Source organism: Photinus pyralis, unplaced genomic scaffold (genome assembly GCF_008802855.1).
Source record: "Photinus pyralis isolate 1611_PpyrPB1 unplaced genomic scaffold, Ppyr1.3 Ppyr1.4_LG1, whole genome shotgun sequence".
Classification (NCBI taxonomy): Eukaryota; Metazoa; Arthropoda; class Insecta; order Coleoptera; family Lampyridae; genus Photinus; species Photinus pyralis.
In genome coordinates, this window is record NW_022170249.1 from 30,214,813 (window position 1) to 30,230,695 (window position 15,883).

General features: G+C 36.5%; 1 protein-coding gene across 1 annotated transcript; it reads left to right on the plus strand.

Annotated features, from left to right (window-relative positions):
• Positions 1 to 201: 201 nt before the first annotated feature.
• LOC116159533 lies at positions 202 to 15,508 on the plus strand. Its single transcript, XM_031472533.1, has 6 exons — positions 202 to 285; positions 7,375 to 7,509; positions 7,559 to 9,539; positions 9,618 to 10,012; positions 11,136 to 11,315; positions 14,473 to 15,508. Exons 1-6 carry the CDS (start codon positions 202 to 204, stop codon positions 15,352 to 15,354), a joined length of 3,657 nt encoding a protein of 1,218 aa, XP_031328393.1. The 3' UTR covers positions 15,355 to 15,508.
• Positions 15,509 to 15,883: the final 375 nt, after the last annotated feature.

Consider the following 15,883-nt stretch of genomic DNA (forward strand, 5'->3'; position numbering starts at 1 on the left):
CTTAAAAGGGGAACCTTTTTGTGTTATTAAACCGGATTTGTAACGTGTAGGGTTTTTGAGATACCCATCCTGTTAATTTTTATCTTGGACACATGGTTTATACTTTAGAGGGTATTGTAACAGAATTTGTTCCTTTCATTATAAAGGCACTGTATTTGCAAGGACTTATTTACTGAAACCAATTAATTGTTTACAGATTATATGGCTATTTGGTTCTTAATTAAGGAAACGATTGTGATTATAATAATCTGTCACGTGTGTTACTGTTATTTGGACTTGCTGGAGGTAAGTTATTCTTGTGCCTGTATTTACAGTAGTGTGTTAATTAGTAGTAAAAAGTTACTAGATTGCTGGATGTTTCCCAAAATTGTCTCCTTCTGCGGTATTTGACAACATGTGGTACCACATTAAAAAGATTGTACCGAACCTGACGGAAATGTGAGCGTCACCTGTGCGTCTGTGCACCTTTAAACTATAGCCTGCAATAGTATTTATCACATTGATCGCGCGACTTATACAGGGTCGATTTCCAGAGAGTTATGTTTACTATTTCACTACGACTCCCTTAAAAAAAAGTGGTATTCATATTTATAAAATTATTTGACATTCGCTTTCTCCAATTTCTCCTGACGGAATAGATTTAAGTAGCTAGGTTTAGTTAGTTTAGAAAATGCACAGATTGTTATCGCTTTTATTTCACGTTCGCTATGAAGCGGTATACAACGGGTTCGCGATAATAGGGCCACCTTAATGTCTCGTCTATTTGGCGAGATTTGAAAAAATGGTCTAATATAAGTGCTCCCACGCCATCCCAAGAAGTTTAAAGTCACTCCTTCTACAGGAAAAATAATATTACTCTCGAGTTTTGCTGATATGAACCAGAGTAGTACGGTAACGGGAGACTATTATGCAAATCTGATGCATCGCCTTAGAGATGCTGTTGAAGTGAAGAGACGCGGAAAGCTGCCGCAAGGTGTCTTGTTGCTCCACGTCAATGCACTAGTACACAAGTCCGGACTTTCAGACGCTACTGTAGCTGATTGTGGCTTCGAAGAAATTGAACAAACAACAAAATTTAGGAACAATGACAAACTTTAATATCAGCTGTTGAGGGCCATTTTGCGGAAAAACCAAATGGATATTTTTATACTGGATTAAAGAAATTGAAACGGTGTTATACCTCTATTCAAAAGCAGGGGGAACTATATTGAAAAATAAAATTTTGTTGTTGACCTAGTCCTTTGTTTTCATGTCTAGTCCTTGACTATAAAAATGATGCCTCGTACATTTCTTAAACCATTACCCCAATTATTGTATCAATTTACTATAAACATTTTTGCGTCCTATGCGGATCAATAGAATTGCACTTGAATTGTCAAATTCTACATAAAATGTCAACTGTCATTAATCTGATGTCTGATGATGAAATTGTACGTGTGTACTGTGTATTCTCAGGAAAAAATTAACAACATGGACATTAATGTAAAAGAGAGTTGACGAATCATTATTTAAATAGATGCCTCATACGTAGAATATTAAATTTAATTTTTTATTTTATAGCATATATTAAAATGACATTTTAATAGGTTTGAATGAGTAGGCTAAGCCATTCTTTAACCGTAAGGATAGATAAAGTGATCACTTTAACCGTAAGGGTAGATAAAGTGAAACAAATGATTGTGCATTCTAGTGACATCTGTGATTCTTATTTCAAATGCACGTTATAAAATGACGTTCAGAACATATGACAATTTTGTTTTTATAGAAACGATCACAATGCTTACTATTTTTGACGTCTCTAAATTAAATTCAGAATTGTCAGAAGCTTTACAATGATTTATATGGCTTCTGCTATAAAATAAAGTTTTGTATTATACACGACGATAAAGGGAAACTAACCATTTCGTGAAAGTTAATTCACTCGTGAATTAACATTGACAAGTCTTTTGACGTGTCTCAGCGTTTTTTCCTTTAATCAGTGGTTTTCAATAAATCCGGGGTGGAGAGTTTTCAAATGAACACCCTGTGTACAAATTATATTAACAGTCAATACAAAATGTACTATAGACGCTAAAATTCAAGCGCAGTTGACATGCAGATTCTAGAAAAATGCTACTCGCATTTGCATTCTCCCTTACATTCTTTAACGCAAAAACCTTATTAAAAGTGAATGGACGGTTCTACGTATTGTCTGCGTACGTGCGTAAGTTTTGCAAAGCGAATAGGGTGATATCATTAAAAATTTAGTATTCACTTCGCTTATTCATTATCGCCGTACCCGTTTCGATGTGATGAAACACTTTAATTTCCGACGAAGTTCCCCCCGAAACTGGGGCATATTAGCCCATTGTTCGAATTGATTTAATATACGTGAGATTTACTTTAAAAAGTAGAATAATATTTGTGTAATGGCTCCGGTAAATGGTTCGCCGTGTTCCGAATCGTAAAATTTGATGAATTGATATCGAATTTAATTATATCGACTGAGTGAACCTCTATGCCTGCCATTCGGTTTTGACAGAAATAAGAAAAATTTACTAAAAACAGTTGATTAATTTCTACCCAAGTCACGAAATCTAAAATACCTACTGTTTGAACGCATATGCTTTTTGTAACTAATGAAAATAGGCCGTTGGTTTGTCCATACAATTTTTGCACAAGAAGACATTTTTAATTAAAGGCATTTTCTAGACTGCCTGACTTTTGAGTTCAGACTACTTCCATAAAATCAGATCACCATATATTAATAATGTAACATATGAGGGGAATATAGGAAATAAAGTTAATAAATTAGATAAATTTTGATTAAAAAAGTATGAGACTTGATCCTCAAATGTTGTACTTCTTCAAAAAAAAAGCACGCACCCAACCATCTGCTGGATTGCTTACAAGCTGCTTTGGACGACTTTTGCAGCAGACAACGAAGAATCTTCTTTTTCCAACGATATTAGTTCGTTAAAAGACAAAGACTTAAGGGCCTAAGAGACTACATTGAAAATAATATAATTAAAACAATCGCATGTCTTTTGTTTCATGTTGAGATTTCTTTTCTAGTGTCCCGCGTATAATAGTTACTTCAAACCATGAGGGATGGACATAGGACGGAGGGGTGGTAACGGTGATTGGTAAATGATGTAAGACTTACTGCTCCAGTCCACGTTACCAATACTAAGTGCATTTTTCGTACACACCATCCTTGTTGCTTGTTTCCTTGAAACTTTATGGAATTTGTTATATAATTTTATTTTTTGGAATAATTTTGAAAAGGTTCTCAGAAAACCACTTTATTACTAGCATAGCAGCTTATGCTCGTTATCATTTTATGTAGGTAAATAAAATTTCTTGTGCTTTTGTCTTCGTTGAACTTCGCCATTCTTAAATTCCACTACACCAATAGTTAGCCATATGCTTTTGGAAAATAACGTAAAATCAGTTCATCGGTCAAGACTGCAAGCAAGCATTCACTTGAAATCTATTTTCTGGTGGCCTGTGGAACTACTCATAACTTCCGAAACATTTACACTACGCCGCAAAGCACAAATTCCTCAGCTCTCTGCGCCGCTAATTTAACGAAATTATTGTCGTGTGTTCTTTTAAATTTTTTGCGAGTTGCAATTACGAATAATACTAATATAATAATATAAAGTTCATTTATAAAAAAGGGCAACTTCGTTGTGTGGAGAAATTGAGAGATTGGCTGGTCTATTTTTAACCGTGAAATATATTACGAATGTGTTTCATTCATAATACGCGTTCGTTTTAGTCCCTTAGTCAGCGTGATCGCAATGTTACCACGAAAGCATTGTGGTCAAAAGTGCAGAACGTTTCATTGCGTTTATTCTTGGAGTGGTTAGTTACTATAAAAAAACAAGTTTATCAGCCAAATTTGTGCGCCCCTCTCTTTTATACGGGGCCGTAATAAGATTCTGAATTAAACGGCAACCGGTAAAAAATTTAAAGACGATTAATTAACGCTTGTGCTAGTTGCTAAAACCCTACATTTCGATACAAGGGGAGAATTGTCACATTCATACTGCGAAGCATTGGTAAATTATTCGAGTGAGTAAACAAAATTTCAACTACTAAATTTCGAGAAACCTGAAGTACAGTTTGATCCTGATTCAAATCCTCAACCATCTTTCAAAATTCACGTTCGAGTAGCCGAATTTACCAGGCGATACAAAAGGTCCAATTGTATTGCACAAGGCATTTCATCATCCAATTTTGCGAAATGCTGCAAAAGGAGCAAATTGATTGTAATTTCGTGAAGATTTCGATTCATCAATGAAATTTTTGCATTGTATAAAACCAGGAGATCGTTTTAGGGATTTTGTATAGCAATTTATGCTCAAAGTCATTTTTAACATTCCTGAAGAGGTCGACCCACGGAAGATTATCCCGTGAACAGATGTTTTTTTATTAATAGTAAGCGAACCCAAACAAAAGATCTTGGTGATTATTTCTCATTAATTGTAAAATGAGATTTCAAGTTTATTGATACCATTCTTTTGTGTGTCAAATTTTAGCTAGCATATGTAGCATAGCAGATGTACAAGTTTACATTAGTATTTATTTGAGAGTGACCAAACCAGAGCTTCAGGTTTTGATTTTCAGATTATAAGGGGAAATAAAAATTACGCTAAGTAAAAGTAATTAAAAGTTTATTCATTACTGAGCTAGCCGTGGTATTAATTATTTGATTACAAACAAAATTGATTGTTACAGTGGCGTAGAGAGTAAAACTTATTTTAGGCAAGTGAAGCTTCCATTTTTTTTTAATACTGCTGTATGTCAAAAAGTGGTTTTCATTAATTATTGCGAATAATTCTTCATCAATTAGATATAGTGACACAAAATTCAATATTCAATTTGAAACTCACCGTCGCGTCGGAGACACGTTAAAATAGCGACTGAAATAATAGCAAGTCGATGCATGTCTCCTCCGTATGATTTATTGTAGTGCAAATCGCGTCACAGTAAAAAGATTACTGTTTTTTTGTCACTGCGATTGTTGAATCCCAATTGGGTTTACTTGTATTTGAAACTATAATTTCTATCTTTGCCAGTAAACAATCGCGTGATAAAAAATCGCAAGTGGAGACCTAGCCTTATAGCGACACTGATGCGGAAAATTATAGAACAGGACTGTAGATTAGAACTTTTCCGACGGTACAATCCTTCGGTGAATCAAAATCTCTGGCCGTATTTTTTTCAATTTTTTTTTATTGATTTCCAGGTGTGCAACTTTCCAAATTTTGCGATAATAATAAAAATAATAATATTGCCTTTATTGAAGAGGAAAACAGAAAAAATAAACAAAGGACTTCCAAGCAAGGGCGAAGTTCGGCGCAGCAGAAAAAACTGCTGCCTGATAAAGCGCCAATTTGAAATATCTCATCAAAATCGATACGTTACCTGAATTATACTTTTAAATCAATAAATACTGTCACATACAGGTAACACATCGTCTGCTTTATTAACGAGCTCCTAGCGAGTTTATAATTTTGCGGTGTCTGTCCCTCCGTCCGTCCGTCCGTTAGCACGATAACTCATAAACGAATGGACTGATTACGATGAAATTTTGCAGGTGGATTCTTTATCAAATTTGTAGATCGGAGTTCGTGAATTGGCAATGTAGACCAAAAAATAAAGTAGGCCCTTTTGACATCTCCGTTAGTTATGAACCGAACTGCATGAAATTCTCAAGCTTTAGCCATATAAAACGCAATTCCAAAAGTTGAGCCTAATCGATCATCATTCATAAGGCCCTGTTCGCCTCTCGATCATTTATAAGTCGAATTGCAAACTTTCTTATTTATGAAGGTATTTAAATGAAATTTGATACATACATAGCCACTTGGAATAAAAGCAAATTTAACGCCAGTTTCAAAATTTGGTTTTGCGCATGCGCAGTGCCAACTTTCTTATTTATGGAGGGATTTAAATAAAATTTGATACATAGCCGCTTGGAATAAAAGCAAGTGTAGCGCCATTTTCCAAATTTGGTTTTGTGTAGGATGTGCAGTGCGAACTTTCTTATTTATGGAAGCAATTAAATGAAATTTCATACATATACACTTTAAATAAAAGCAAAACTAACATCAGGTTTAAAATTTGGTTTTGCACATGCTATAGCCATACCCAGGAGCTCGTTTGCTATATTTGTTTAATTTACTTATGTTGCAAACGTTATAGGTTACAATTTAAATAAAATAAACAATTTTATGCAAGTTTCGAATCCTAACTGAAAACTCTATCTTAAATTTAATACACAATTTGAACGAATACCTATTCACTGTAACGTTTGATTGCAATTTTTATATACATGGTAATTAAAAAATATATATTCCATCTCAACTTTCATTTTTAGTGTGAAAAGTGCGAAAGTTCTCCTCGTATCTCCCCTTGCTTTTACTGTTGCGTCTTGGGTGGGGTTGCAGTGGAGAATTGAACGTTGGGACGCGAACTCTGGAAAAAACACCTTCAAAATGACCTTTCCTCTCTTAAAAAATCCAAAATGGCATACGGTCACGATCTTGGAAGCTAAAACCAAAGAGTTACTCTTTGCTAGAACTGTCAATTTTAGGTGTGAAGAAGTAATATTCCATACCTTATACCATAGAGTAAATAATATGTTTACTCTATGCTAATACTTACCATGTATATCGAGCAGATGGTCGGTCAATTTAGTTAGAGGGATCTACATTGTTGTGGCAAAAGGAAGAATTAAAATTTGCACCTAAAATATTGATTCTCGTCGCCTATAATGAATTACGTTTCATTCCCAATGAGACCTACTTTGAAAATTATTAGTATTCCGTCATGAGCACAACCGTCAGAATGAAGAAAATTAGACAAACGTGGGGTGCGCTTTTAATTACACCTCCCATTCTGTTGGCTTATTCTTTTATATTTAAATTAGCAAACGGCAAAATAATTTAAATTAATAAACTTAAGACTACTTTAGCTAAACGTCGGTCGTTTAAATTTCTGTGCAAGTACGGCAGTGTTTATGTAAAAATAATACGATAGGAAGAAGAAACATCTGTTCCTAAAAATTCAGAATATTAATTCTAATAACCGGGGCGTTTAAATATGGATCATAAACCGTCAGGACACAAACTCCCGCTAGCAACCCAGCTTTTTATTTTCTTATTACCGACGGCTAAATTATTGTTTTACTTAAGACTCGCCTGTTTAATAATTGATAAGATTACATGAGCTGCCTGCTTCGCATGCTTGGTAGAATAAACAACTTTTAGACATTTTCCATTATTACTTTTAATGCCGTTAATTTTCTAAGGAATTTTTAATTATGCACTTATTTTCGCACGTACCTAAAGTATTGATAAATAATTAGCTTTTAACTTTCAGAACTTAAAATTGAAGCGAGAAAATTCGCCGGAACTAAACGAGTTCTTAAGGAGGGTCATTGAGAAGAAAGACATCTTCAAGAGCATACGTGAGACTGCTGAACTTTTCAGTCGCGATTCGTTACATAAAAGTGCCGTAAGTCGGTTTCACCTGATATCCAAAGAAATAACTTTTACGTTTCCAGCATCATAAGATTGTTTTAAATGCTTCACTTCCACATACACAAAAACATTTTAAGAGGGAATATTCGCGACCTGTAAATGATGTCTACCCTTACGCAGATGACTATGGAAAATTAGACGCTAGCACCCTTAGGCGACGAAGATATGAACGGTTAAGTGGAGAATTAAATGAAGATGATTACAATCCAAATGAGGATTACGGTTCAAACCACATAAGAGTTAATCCGCGTGGTGAGGTGGGAGTCCGTGAGGTACCGGGAGAAAAGTACAGTCATAGATTTGCCAATAGAAAACACCTGTCAAAACGTGATCTTTCGAAAAGGCTTGCATTGGGTCATCGAATAGTATACAAGCAACCTAATGAATACGTTAATTTAGATTCTGACAAGCATTTCCTTACGAGTAGCAACTTTGAAAAACTCTCACAGTTGTTCTCTAATCGAGACAGTGAGCAAATTAACAAAATTATTGCACGGCATGAACAATCTTCTAAGAAGGACTTTCAAAACCAAAGACACCTTAAGAAACACTTTCGAACGTCTTCCAGTCCCGAAGTAACATCCGCAGGACCCATAGTTAACCAACACCCCAACGATCGCGACCAAGACCAACGCATTACCCTACTAGACGTCGACCACCCGACATCAGCTATTGAACAATACTTACTCCTAACAAAGCCGAACATCTTCGTCACTTCTGGAGAATACTTACCGACACCATCACCCGATGCTTCACTGGGTGCAATAATAAATACTGAATCTGGGGAATTCTCTGTGAAGGAGTCGAAAGACATGGTGCACGACTCGCAATTCGGCGATCTGTTAAATGACAGTAGGTTAAATCGAAACGATGACCAAGCACCGAGTGGACCTATTTTGGATTCGCAAACTGACATGAGAAATACAATTAATAATCTTGTGCAAGCCTTAAATGAAGCAAACAGGAAATTGAAAAATTCAAAATACCTTAATGGAAAACGAGATGATGAAGAGGAATCTGATTTTCAAAAACGTAAGTTGCTTTACTACGACGATCATGAATACCCAATTGGGAGACGCGTGAAAAGAAGGTTGCCGAAAGCATTTGGACACATATACTCAGACTGGGATGGCAATGGCAATGAAATGAAAAATTGGGAAGACGAATATGGCGAGGAAGAGGACTTTGGCCCAAGTCGAAAGGCGACGTACAATAATAAAAAGAACGTCAAGAATCATTTCGACAATAAATTTATCGAAGTGAAAAGCAGTGAGGATGAGTTTGACGTGGTAGAAGCGCAAAACACAGTTGAACAAGCTAGCAGCGTTTCAATGGGCCATGGTTCTACAACGCACAGCCCGCTGGAAATGCTTGGTGCGAGAAAGAATAAGACGATGCACAAACCCAAACACAATAATGGCACAATGGCACCCTCATGCACGAAGAGAGTGGGGCGAGATGAAACTACTACGCCAAATTTGGGATTGGGATGTGAGTGTAGTGGTTCGTGTCAACGCCAAGAGTGCAAGTGTCATAACTGCAAGGACACAAATGACGAAAAGCCTGCGAATCCTTTTGGCGTGGAAAATGAAGCGGGAGGTTTCGAAATTTTGAAGCCGAAACCGGTAATCGATAGTACCAAGAAAGTGTATCTCGATTTCGAACTGGCAACCGATTTCCCACTTGAGCCGGTGAGTAAAAATCCGAAAGTCCGAGGGAGCCAGAGTGATGAACCAGTAGGTGGCAAGTTAAGCGATATTTATACAAAATTTCACTCAAAACACGACGAAAATGAATTTAATAAAAATGATCTTCGGAACGTGCTTGAAACCTCTTCGGGGTTAGACACTGTTGGTGACATTAAGAAGGCAGACGAGGTGATTCAGGCGAGTATTGACGAAAGCGCGATTGTTTCAAATGAACCTGGTAGTACTGTGAATTATCAAGCTGTGGACAAAAGGGAAATTGGCAACAACGAAGAATTTTCTGTAAATCTGGACAAAAGTAAGCGAGACGAAGGATCTCTGGATACGTCATCTAAAAGCCAGCAGTACAATGTTGACAGTTTCGACGATGTTGTAGAGGACGTGGCATTTCATAAATCGTCCGACACAAGGGGGCGCAAAAAGCATTGGCGGAACCGTCTCCATTATCGGCCGTACGAGAACCACGCAAGGCGCTACCCATACAGACGTTATGAAATGGTCGACTATCCCCAGCTTGAATTCGTTGATGATGAAAAGAAACGCCGGCATGATAAATATAGATATCCAAAGCGAATTCGAAGGCACAACAGGTTCGTTAAAAATCGCGACATTGAGACGTGGCATCCGCACAAAAGAATAGCACGATGGGACAAGCCACATGGTAATCGGCCCCTGAAGGAGTGGATAAATCCCAAAAATCCAAAGATGGACGAAGGGAACGGACTAGAAAGGCAGCTCGATTTAAACTCAGAGGTATCCAATGACTCGCGGGTATGATAACTGCTACTTATGCAACCAACATGCCAATTATACGGGGTGTTAATTTTAAAACTTGCAGTCGGCCATATTTTCCAAACTAGAGAATATATTGAAAATCGCATAAAACCGTTTCGGGGGTATCGATGGGAAACCAGATGACGTTATGAGTGACAACCCCCCACCTCCCCTTAACCCCCCAGCCCTTCCTCTTCAAATATCCTAAATGGCAACCCCATACTTGTGACACATCGTTGGAAAGCTACTGAAAAATACTTTCCAGTGGTACCAATAAAGTCAATATTCATTAAGACAGTAATTTAACAAAAAGTTAATAATTAACAAAAAAAAACAAATGTTGACATTGAGGGATTTATGGCAAATTGGCCAAGTACTTCAACCTGAACTTCTTCATTAAGCAATTTTGGTTGCTTTCTTTTTTTATGATAACAGATCCCGTTTCTTCGAATTTAGCGACCAAATCTTGAACATAGGCATGGCTTACATTTCTCCCGGGATGTCTCTCAAGTCTAGCTGTTCTAAATGATGATCGATCGGGAGCCATAAATGAATATTATTTCCACACGTTCAGTTGTACTGTAAGTCAATAAAAAAAGAAAGCAACCAAGATGCTTAATGAAGCAGCTCAGGTTGAAGTTCTTGCCAATTTGCCATAAATCCTTCAATGTCAATTTAGTTTTTTTGTTAAATAATAATAATATAATAATAATATATTTATTTTTCTGTTATATAGCAGAATACAAAAAAATCAGTAAATAATAAGACTAAGAAAAATAAATATTGCCAAAATTTGAGGTAGTTTAAACTACTTGTAATGGAAAAACTGGAAAAATTGTTTTAATGAATATTGACTTTATTGGTACCACTGGAAAGCATTTTTCAGTAGCTTTCCAACGATGTGTCACAAGTATGGGGTTCCCATTTAGGATTTTTGAGGGGGGGATGGGGGGTTAAGGGGGGTGCGATTATCAATATCTTCTTTAGTTTGGAAAAAATGGCCGACTGCAAATTTTAAAATTGACACCCTGTATAGTGTTCAGTGTCTCTGGTTACATAATGTACAGTAAACTAACCCAGGCGTCAAAAGTAACCGGAGTTGCAAAACCTTCTCTTGCAGAAGCAGTCCGGGAAATCTCATGCAGAATTGAATGACTACGCACAAATGCAAGATACGTTAGATGGTCATATAGCTTTTTCGATTGTGGATAAGGTTCTGTCCGAGTTAAAAAACCATAAGGAACTTTCTGCAAGATTCCTTAAGAGCCTCTCGAACAGACAACATATGGGAAAAGATACGGTAAGTAAAATGCGATTACTAAATTTTAAATAGAGGTCATTGGTACGTAAATTGAATACGTTGTGATACGGTTAACCGTCTAATACTAACTAACCTATCTTAATTTGCACGGTATATTTTTTTTAGCGTCGAGTTGTTAATCATCCGGATGCTCGCTCGCTCGATGGCTTCATTTCCATCGATTTAATGGAGACCGGATGGACCGTTTACGATGAAGTTTTGCAGGTGGATTCTTTATCAAATTAAAATTTTCAAAAAACCTGCAAAGTGTATGTTAATGTCACATCGCGCCCTCTACCACGCATCACATATACTAAAAAGACTCTATTCATGGAAAATCTGATTCCACGAAGAGAGCTCTTTCCAACAAGACCTATTTTGTGAAAATGGGTTAACCTAAACCGAAGTTACATTCGATTTCTTAAATAGATGTTCTCCTTCCCCTACCCCTCCTATTTTATGAACTAGAGCAATATGTGCTGCATCAAAATTATGCAAAATTGATACAAGATTGCTATGCATGTATTTTTTATACATGTTTGTTGGGAATATTTTAGAAAAATAGTATATTATTTCATGAGCATGTAGTGGTGGCTATTACTCATGAGAATGTGTCATTCTTTCGAATGAGTAATAGCCATTACATGCGAATAGAATACTATACTTTTTCTACGAATATTTGGCAAAATTTAATGAAAATATTCAAACTTATCGTTTGTTACCAAACCAATTACAGTTGAGTTATTTTATAAATATTTAAAGTTGGTCATACTATGACAGTGTCACAATTGAGATGATATAGAGATCTCAAAAGGTTGTCAAGCTTTCGTTTCTCATTTCTTCAAATTTGATCGTTTAAATTATGGGTTTATTGCTATATGTAATTATTATAGCTAATCGCCTAAACATTGAATAATGCGGGTACTACCAAAACTACGACAAAATAACAGGCATGTGCGACTTACGAAGTAACAGAATATGTACGAATACTTAACCTCACTTCCTATTTTTACACTTTGAAGACCCTTTTGTAAGTGGGAGTGAAAGTGGGAGTGAAATATTCAAATTTTCATATTTATATTTAGCTTAGATCGATCTAAGATATTTAGACTTTCCCGGCTATAAATTTAAACATGGGTAATTGTTTTGCCGTTTCTGTTTTTGGTTTGGCGGCGTACAACTTAAATTATTTTCATTTTCGCTATCCATCTTGACACTTTCAAATTCGATGCGTCGGTAATACAGTGATCTTTTCCTTTGAGTTCAATTCAGCAACTTAATTTATATTAAAAACGGTCTAAATTAGCATGGGATGTTTTATTTAATTTAATATTGATTTTCAATTGTACAATTTTGCATTCACATTTTTGTTTTTTGTGTTATTAAATCTAATTCTTAGATTTGGGCAAGTCCTATATTTCGATACAAAGGCAAGTTACAACCAGATAAATTGACGGATTGATTCTTTGTTTTTTATGAAACTTTCTCATTGGCTGGCTGCGGTGAGTTTTTTAAAGCCATGCCCCGTGATTAATTATTACTCACTGCTGTTATCCAATAATGTGAGGAATTTATACTCTTACTTCATAAAATTGGAACGTTTAATGTATTCATTAACCTATATGAGTAGAAAAAAGTCATTTTTCTACTTAACCATGAATCGTACGCCCTCTGGCGGCGAAGCTAGGAACTTGAAGATAATTTCCAGCGATTTCTCTTGGCTTGGTTAACAAAATTTTTTTCCCGAAGGTGTGCAATTAACGGTTCCATAGATATGGCCTGTGACCATTATTAATGGGACACCCTGAACATAGCTACAATAATAAACGCTAAATCAGGAAAAAAATTTAAAAAAAAGAAAAATATCAAACATCACAAGTAGCAATAATTATCCAGACTAATTGTATGGTACCCCTAGGCTGTGCTTTATCGGCATTATGTTCGATGGGGATTCGGTGTTTCTTTTTTAAATTTTTTCTCTAATTATAAGATTATCTTATTATTATACGATATCTAATAATATTAGAGAAAAAATTTAAAAAAGAAACACTGTCCTAGTCATTAGCAGTACCTACCATTAGTCTGCAAAAAAAAACAAAGAATTGTTTTTTACAGAGTTATCAAATGTTCGCAATTTTTTTAAATAGTTTTTAAGAGCTATTATCAACGTTTTCATTTGGTGTATAAGTAACTTATTTTCTCAAACACCAACCATTTAAAATTGGTTCTGCAAGAAGTACCGCATCAGCGCCTTAAGTCATATGACCTGAGGCGGCAGACGATCGATTTTAGCATGCTTGGATAGGCCAAAGTGGAACTCCGTGGGTTAAAATTTTGATCACTCTCGTTCAGTGGATTTCGAGCTACCTCCCCTACTATTAGGTATCGAGGGGAAGTTCAAAAATGATATCTACAGAATTTTAGGTTTCATCCCCCCGCCCCCCCCCCCCCCCCGCCACTCCACTTCGAAATTTAAAATGACACTCCCTAACTTCTGTTACATCATTTTAAAGGGCGTAACATTCTAGATTATGATGTTAACTTGTGGTTGGTTTATACAATCATTATATCATTATCGCTATCAAAGGTAATTAAGAAATAGCCAATAGAAACGAAGGTTAGTGCGCGTTGCTAACCAACGAAACCACCTTGAGCTTAGTAAATTAATGATAATGATTGTATAAACCCATCATCACGCCCCCATCGGCCATTTCTTCCCGGCCTTCCTTGAACGACTTGTGCCACTTTTTGACTCGTGAATAGGACAAGCAATCAACCTTGAAGGCGCGAGTAAGCAAATCAAACGTTTCCTTCGCTGTCTTTTGGAGTTCGACGCAACATTGCATCGCATAGTGTTGCTCCAAAGTTGTCTCCATCCTAACCACGTCGAGGCTCTGCGCGGAGGTTCACTAAAAATAACAGCACCACTTTAAGAACCCCCCCCTCCCTTCCCCCGCCATTTCCAACCGATCGCGCAGGTGTGCGCTGTACAGTCGCGTGGCGGAAAATTGAGGCTCATTACTTTTCGGACAAATACTGTATTTCAGAAATGGTTGGCTGACTAGGGGCCATTAACGAATTGCTAAAGATGGACAATGATCTGATCGTTAGATTTAGCTTCACGTTTGCCATTTTTAATAATTTTCGTTTGTTACAGAAAGCCTTAGAAGCCTTCTTAAAAGCCGAAGCGGAAAACGATCTTAAACACTCCGAGCAAATGATGCACAATATAATGGTGACGCTCAACAAAATGATTACGGATCAAGTCCAACGCAAGATTTGCAAGCGAATAGCGCCGGAGTTACGCACATTTCTCAAGAGAATCGTGTCGGGCTCTTCTCAAAAAGAAACTGACGAGGAAGCTAAAATAGTGGAAGAAGGTATTCCTCTTCCCGTTGTCAAAGCCAGCAAGGCACGAAAGGCTTCTGATTATCAACCGGAAAATTCGTTTCTGTTTAACAAGTGTAGTAAAGAGGCCGAGCACGAACAGATCGTTGCTAACATTCAAGAGAAAATAGAAATGGTGAATTCCTTGCTGGAGCGATATGATCGCTTAAATCAGAGCTGCAAGGATCAGGCACGCGATGTGAAGAAGTATCTGCATCAACATTTGGGCATGCTTCAACAGATACGACGTAAACTGGAACATAAGAAGCACACGGCGCCGCGCAGGGCAAAGGATACGTCTTCAATGGTTCCAAGTGGTTCGTCCAAAAAACCTGCAAAGAATACTTTTAATGTCGATGCCATATTTAATGAGCATTTAAAGAAGCTAAAAAGCGATCACGAAAATACCCACATTAACACTGATTTGGGTACCAAATCTGAAAATGAGAAGGAATGTGAAAGCAAACAGTCGACTGTTTCAAGTCAATGCCAAAAGCTTGCGGATGCCGCTGATCACCTACGCCAAAATAGAGAGTCCGAGGAAAGAATAGGCCGATTGTTTAGTAAAGGAGAAAACGAATTCGCCAATAACGAAAACGTAGATGTGTCTAAAATTAAATTTGAGCAATTAGTCCCTTACAATTTAGGTTAACAAAATGGCTAGATTATAGATTCGCATTTATTGTATACATTTATATTATATTTGATCAACATTTCGTGCGTTATTATTATTCAGGAAACAAAATCTAAACCTAAATCCCTTGATCGTGAGTCTTAGAATTTCAGACAATGACTTGCTAGTTTCTGGAACGGCAGTTTCTAAATCCCATATAATTGTATCACGATCGTTTGCTCAGGGGAGAGTTGTACACATTTCTATATGCTTGTTTGTGTTGAAATCAAAACCTCTTGCGAGAAAAAATACGGATGTTAGAAAATTCGCCCGTCTGTCAAAATGATATATGAAAAAAAATTATTAATGTCTACTTGTTACGTTTATGGAACGACGTTATCCGGTCTCTTAGGAGGTAGCCTGATTAATTGTTGGTTAATAGAGTGAGCGCTAATGGCTTTGTTTTCTTGTAATTTTGTAAGTTAGAGCTTTAAAGTCAGAAATTTTGTTTCTAAAAAAAGGTTCGTCGTTACCTTTATCATGGATTATACGTAAACGACGTTAATAG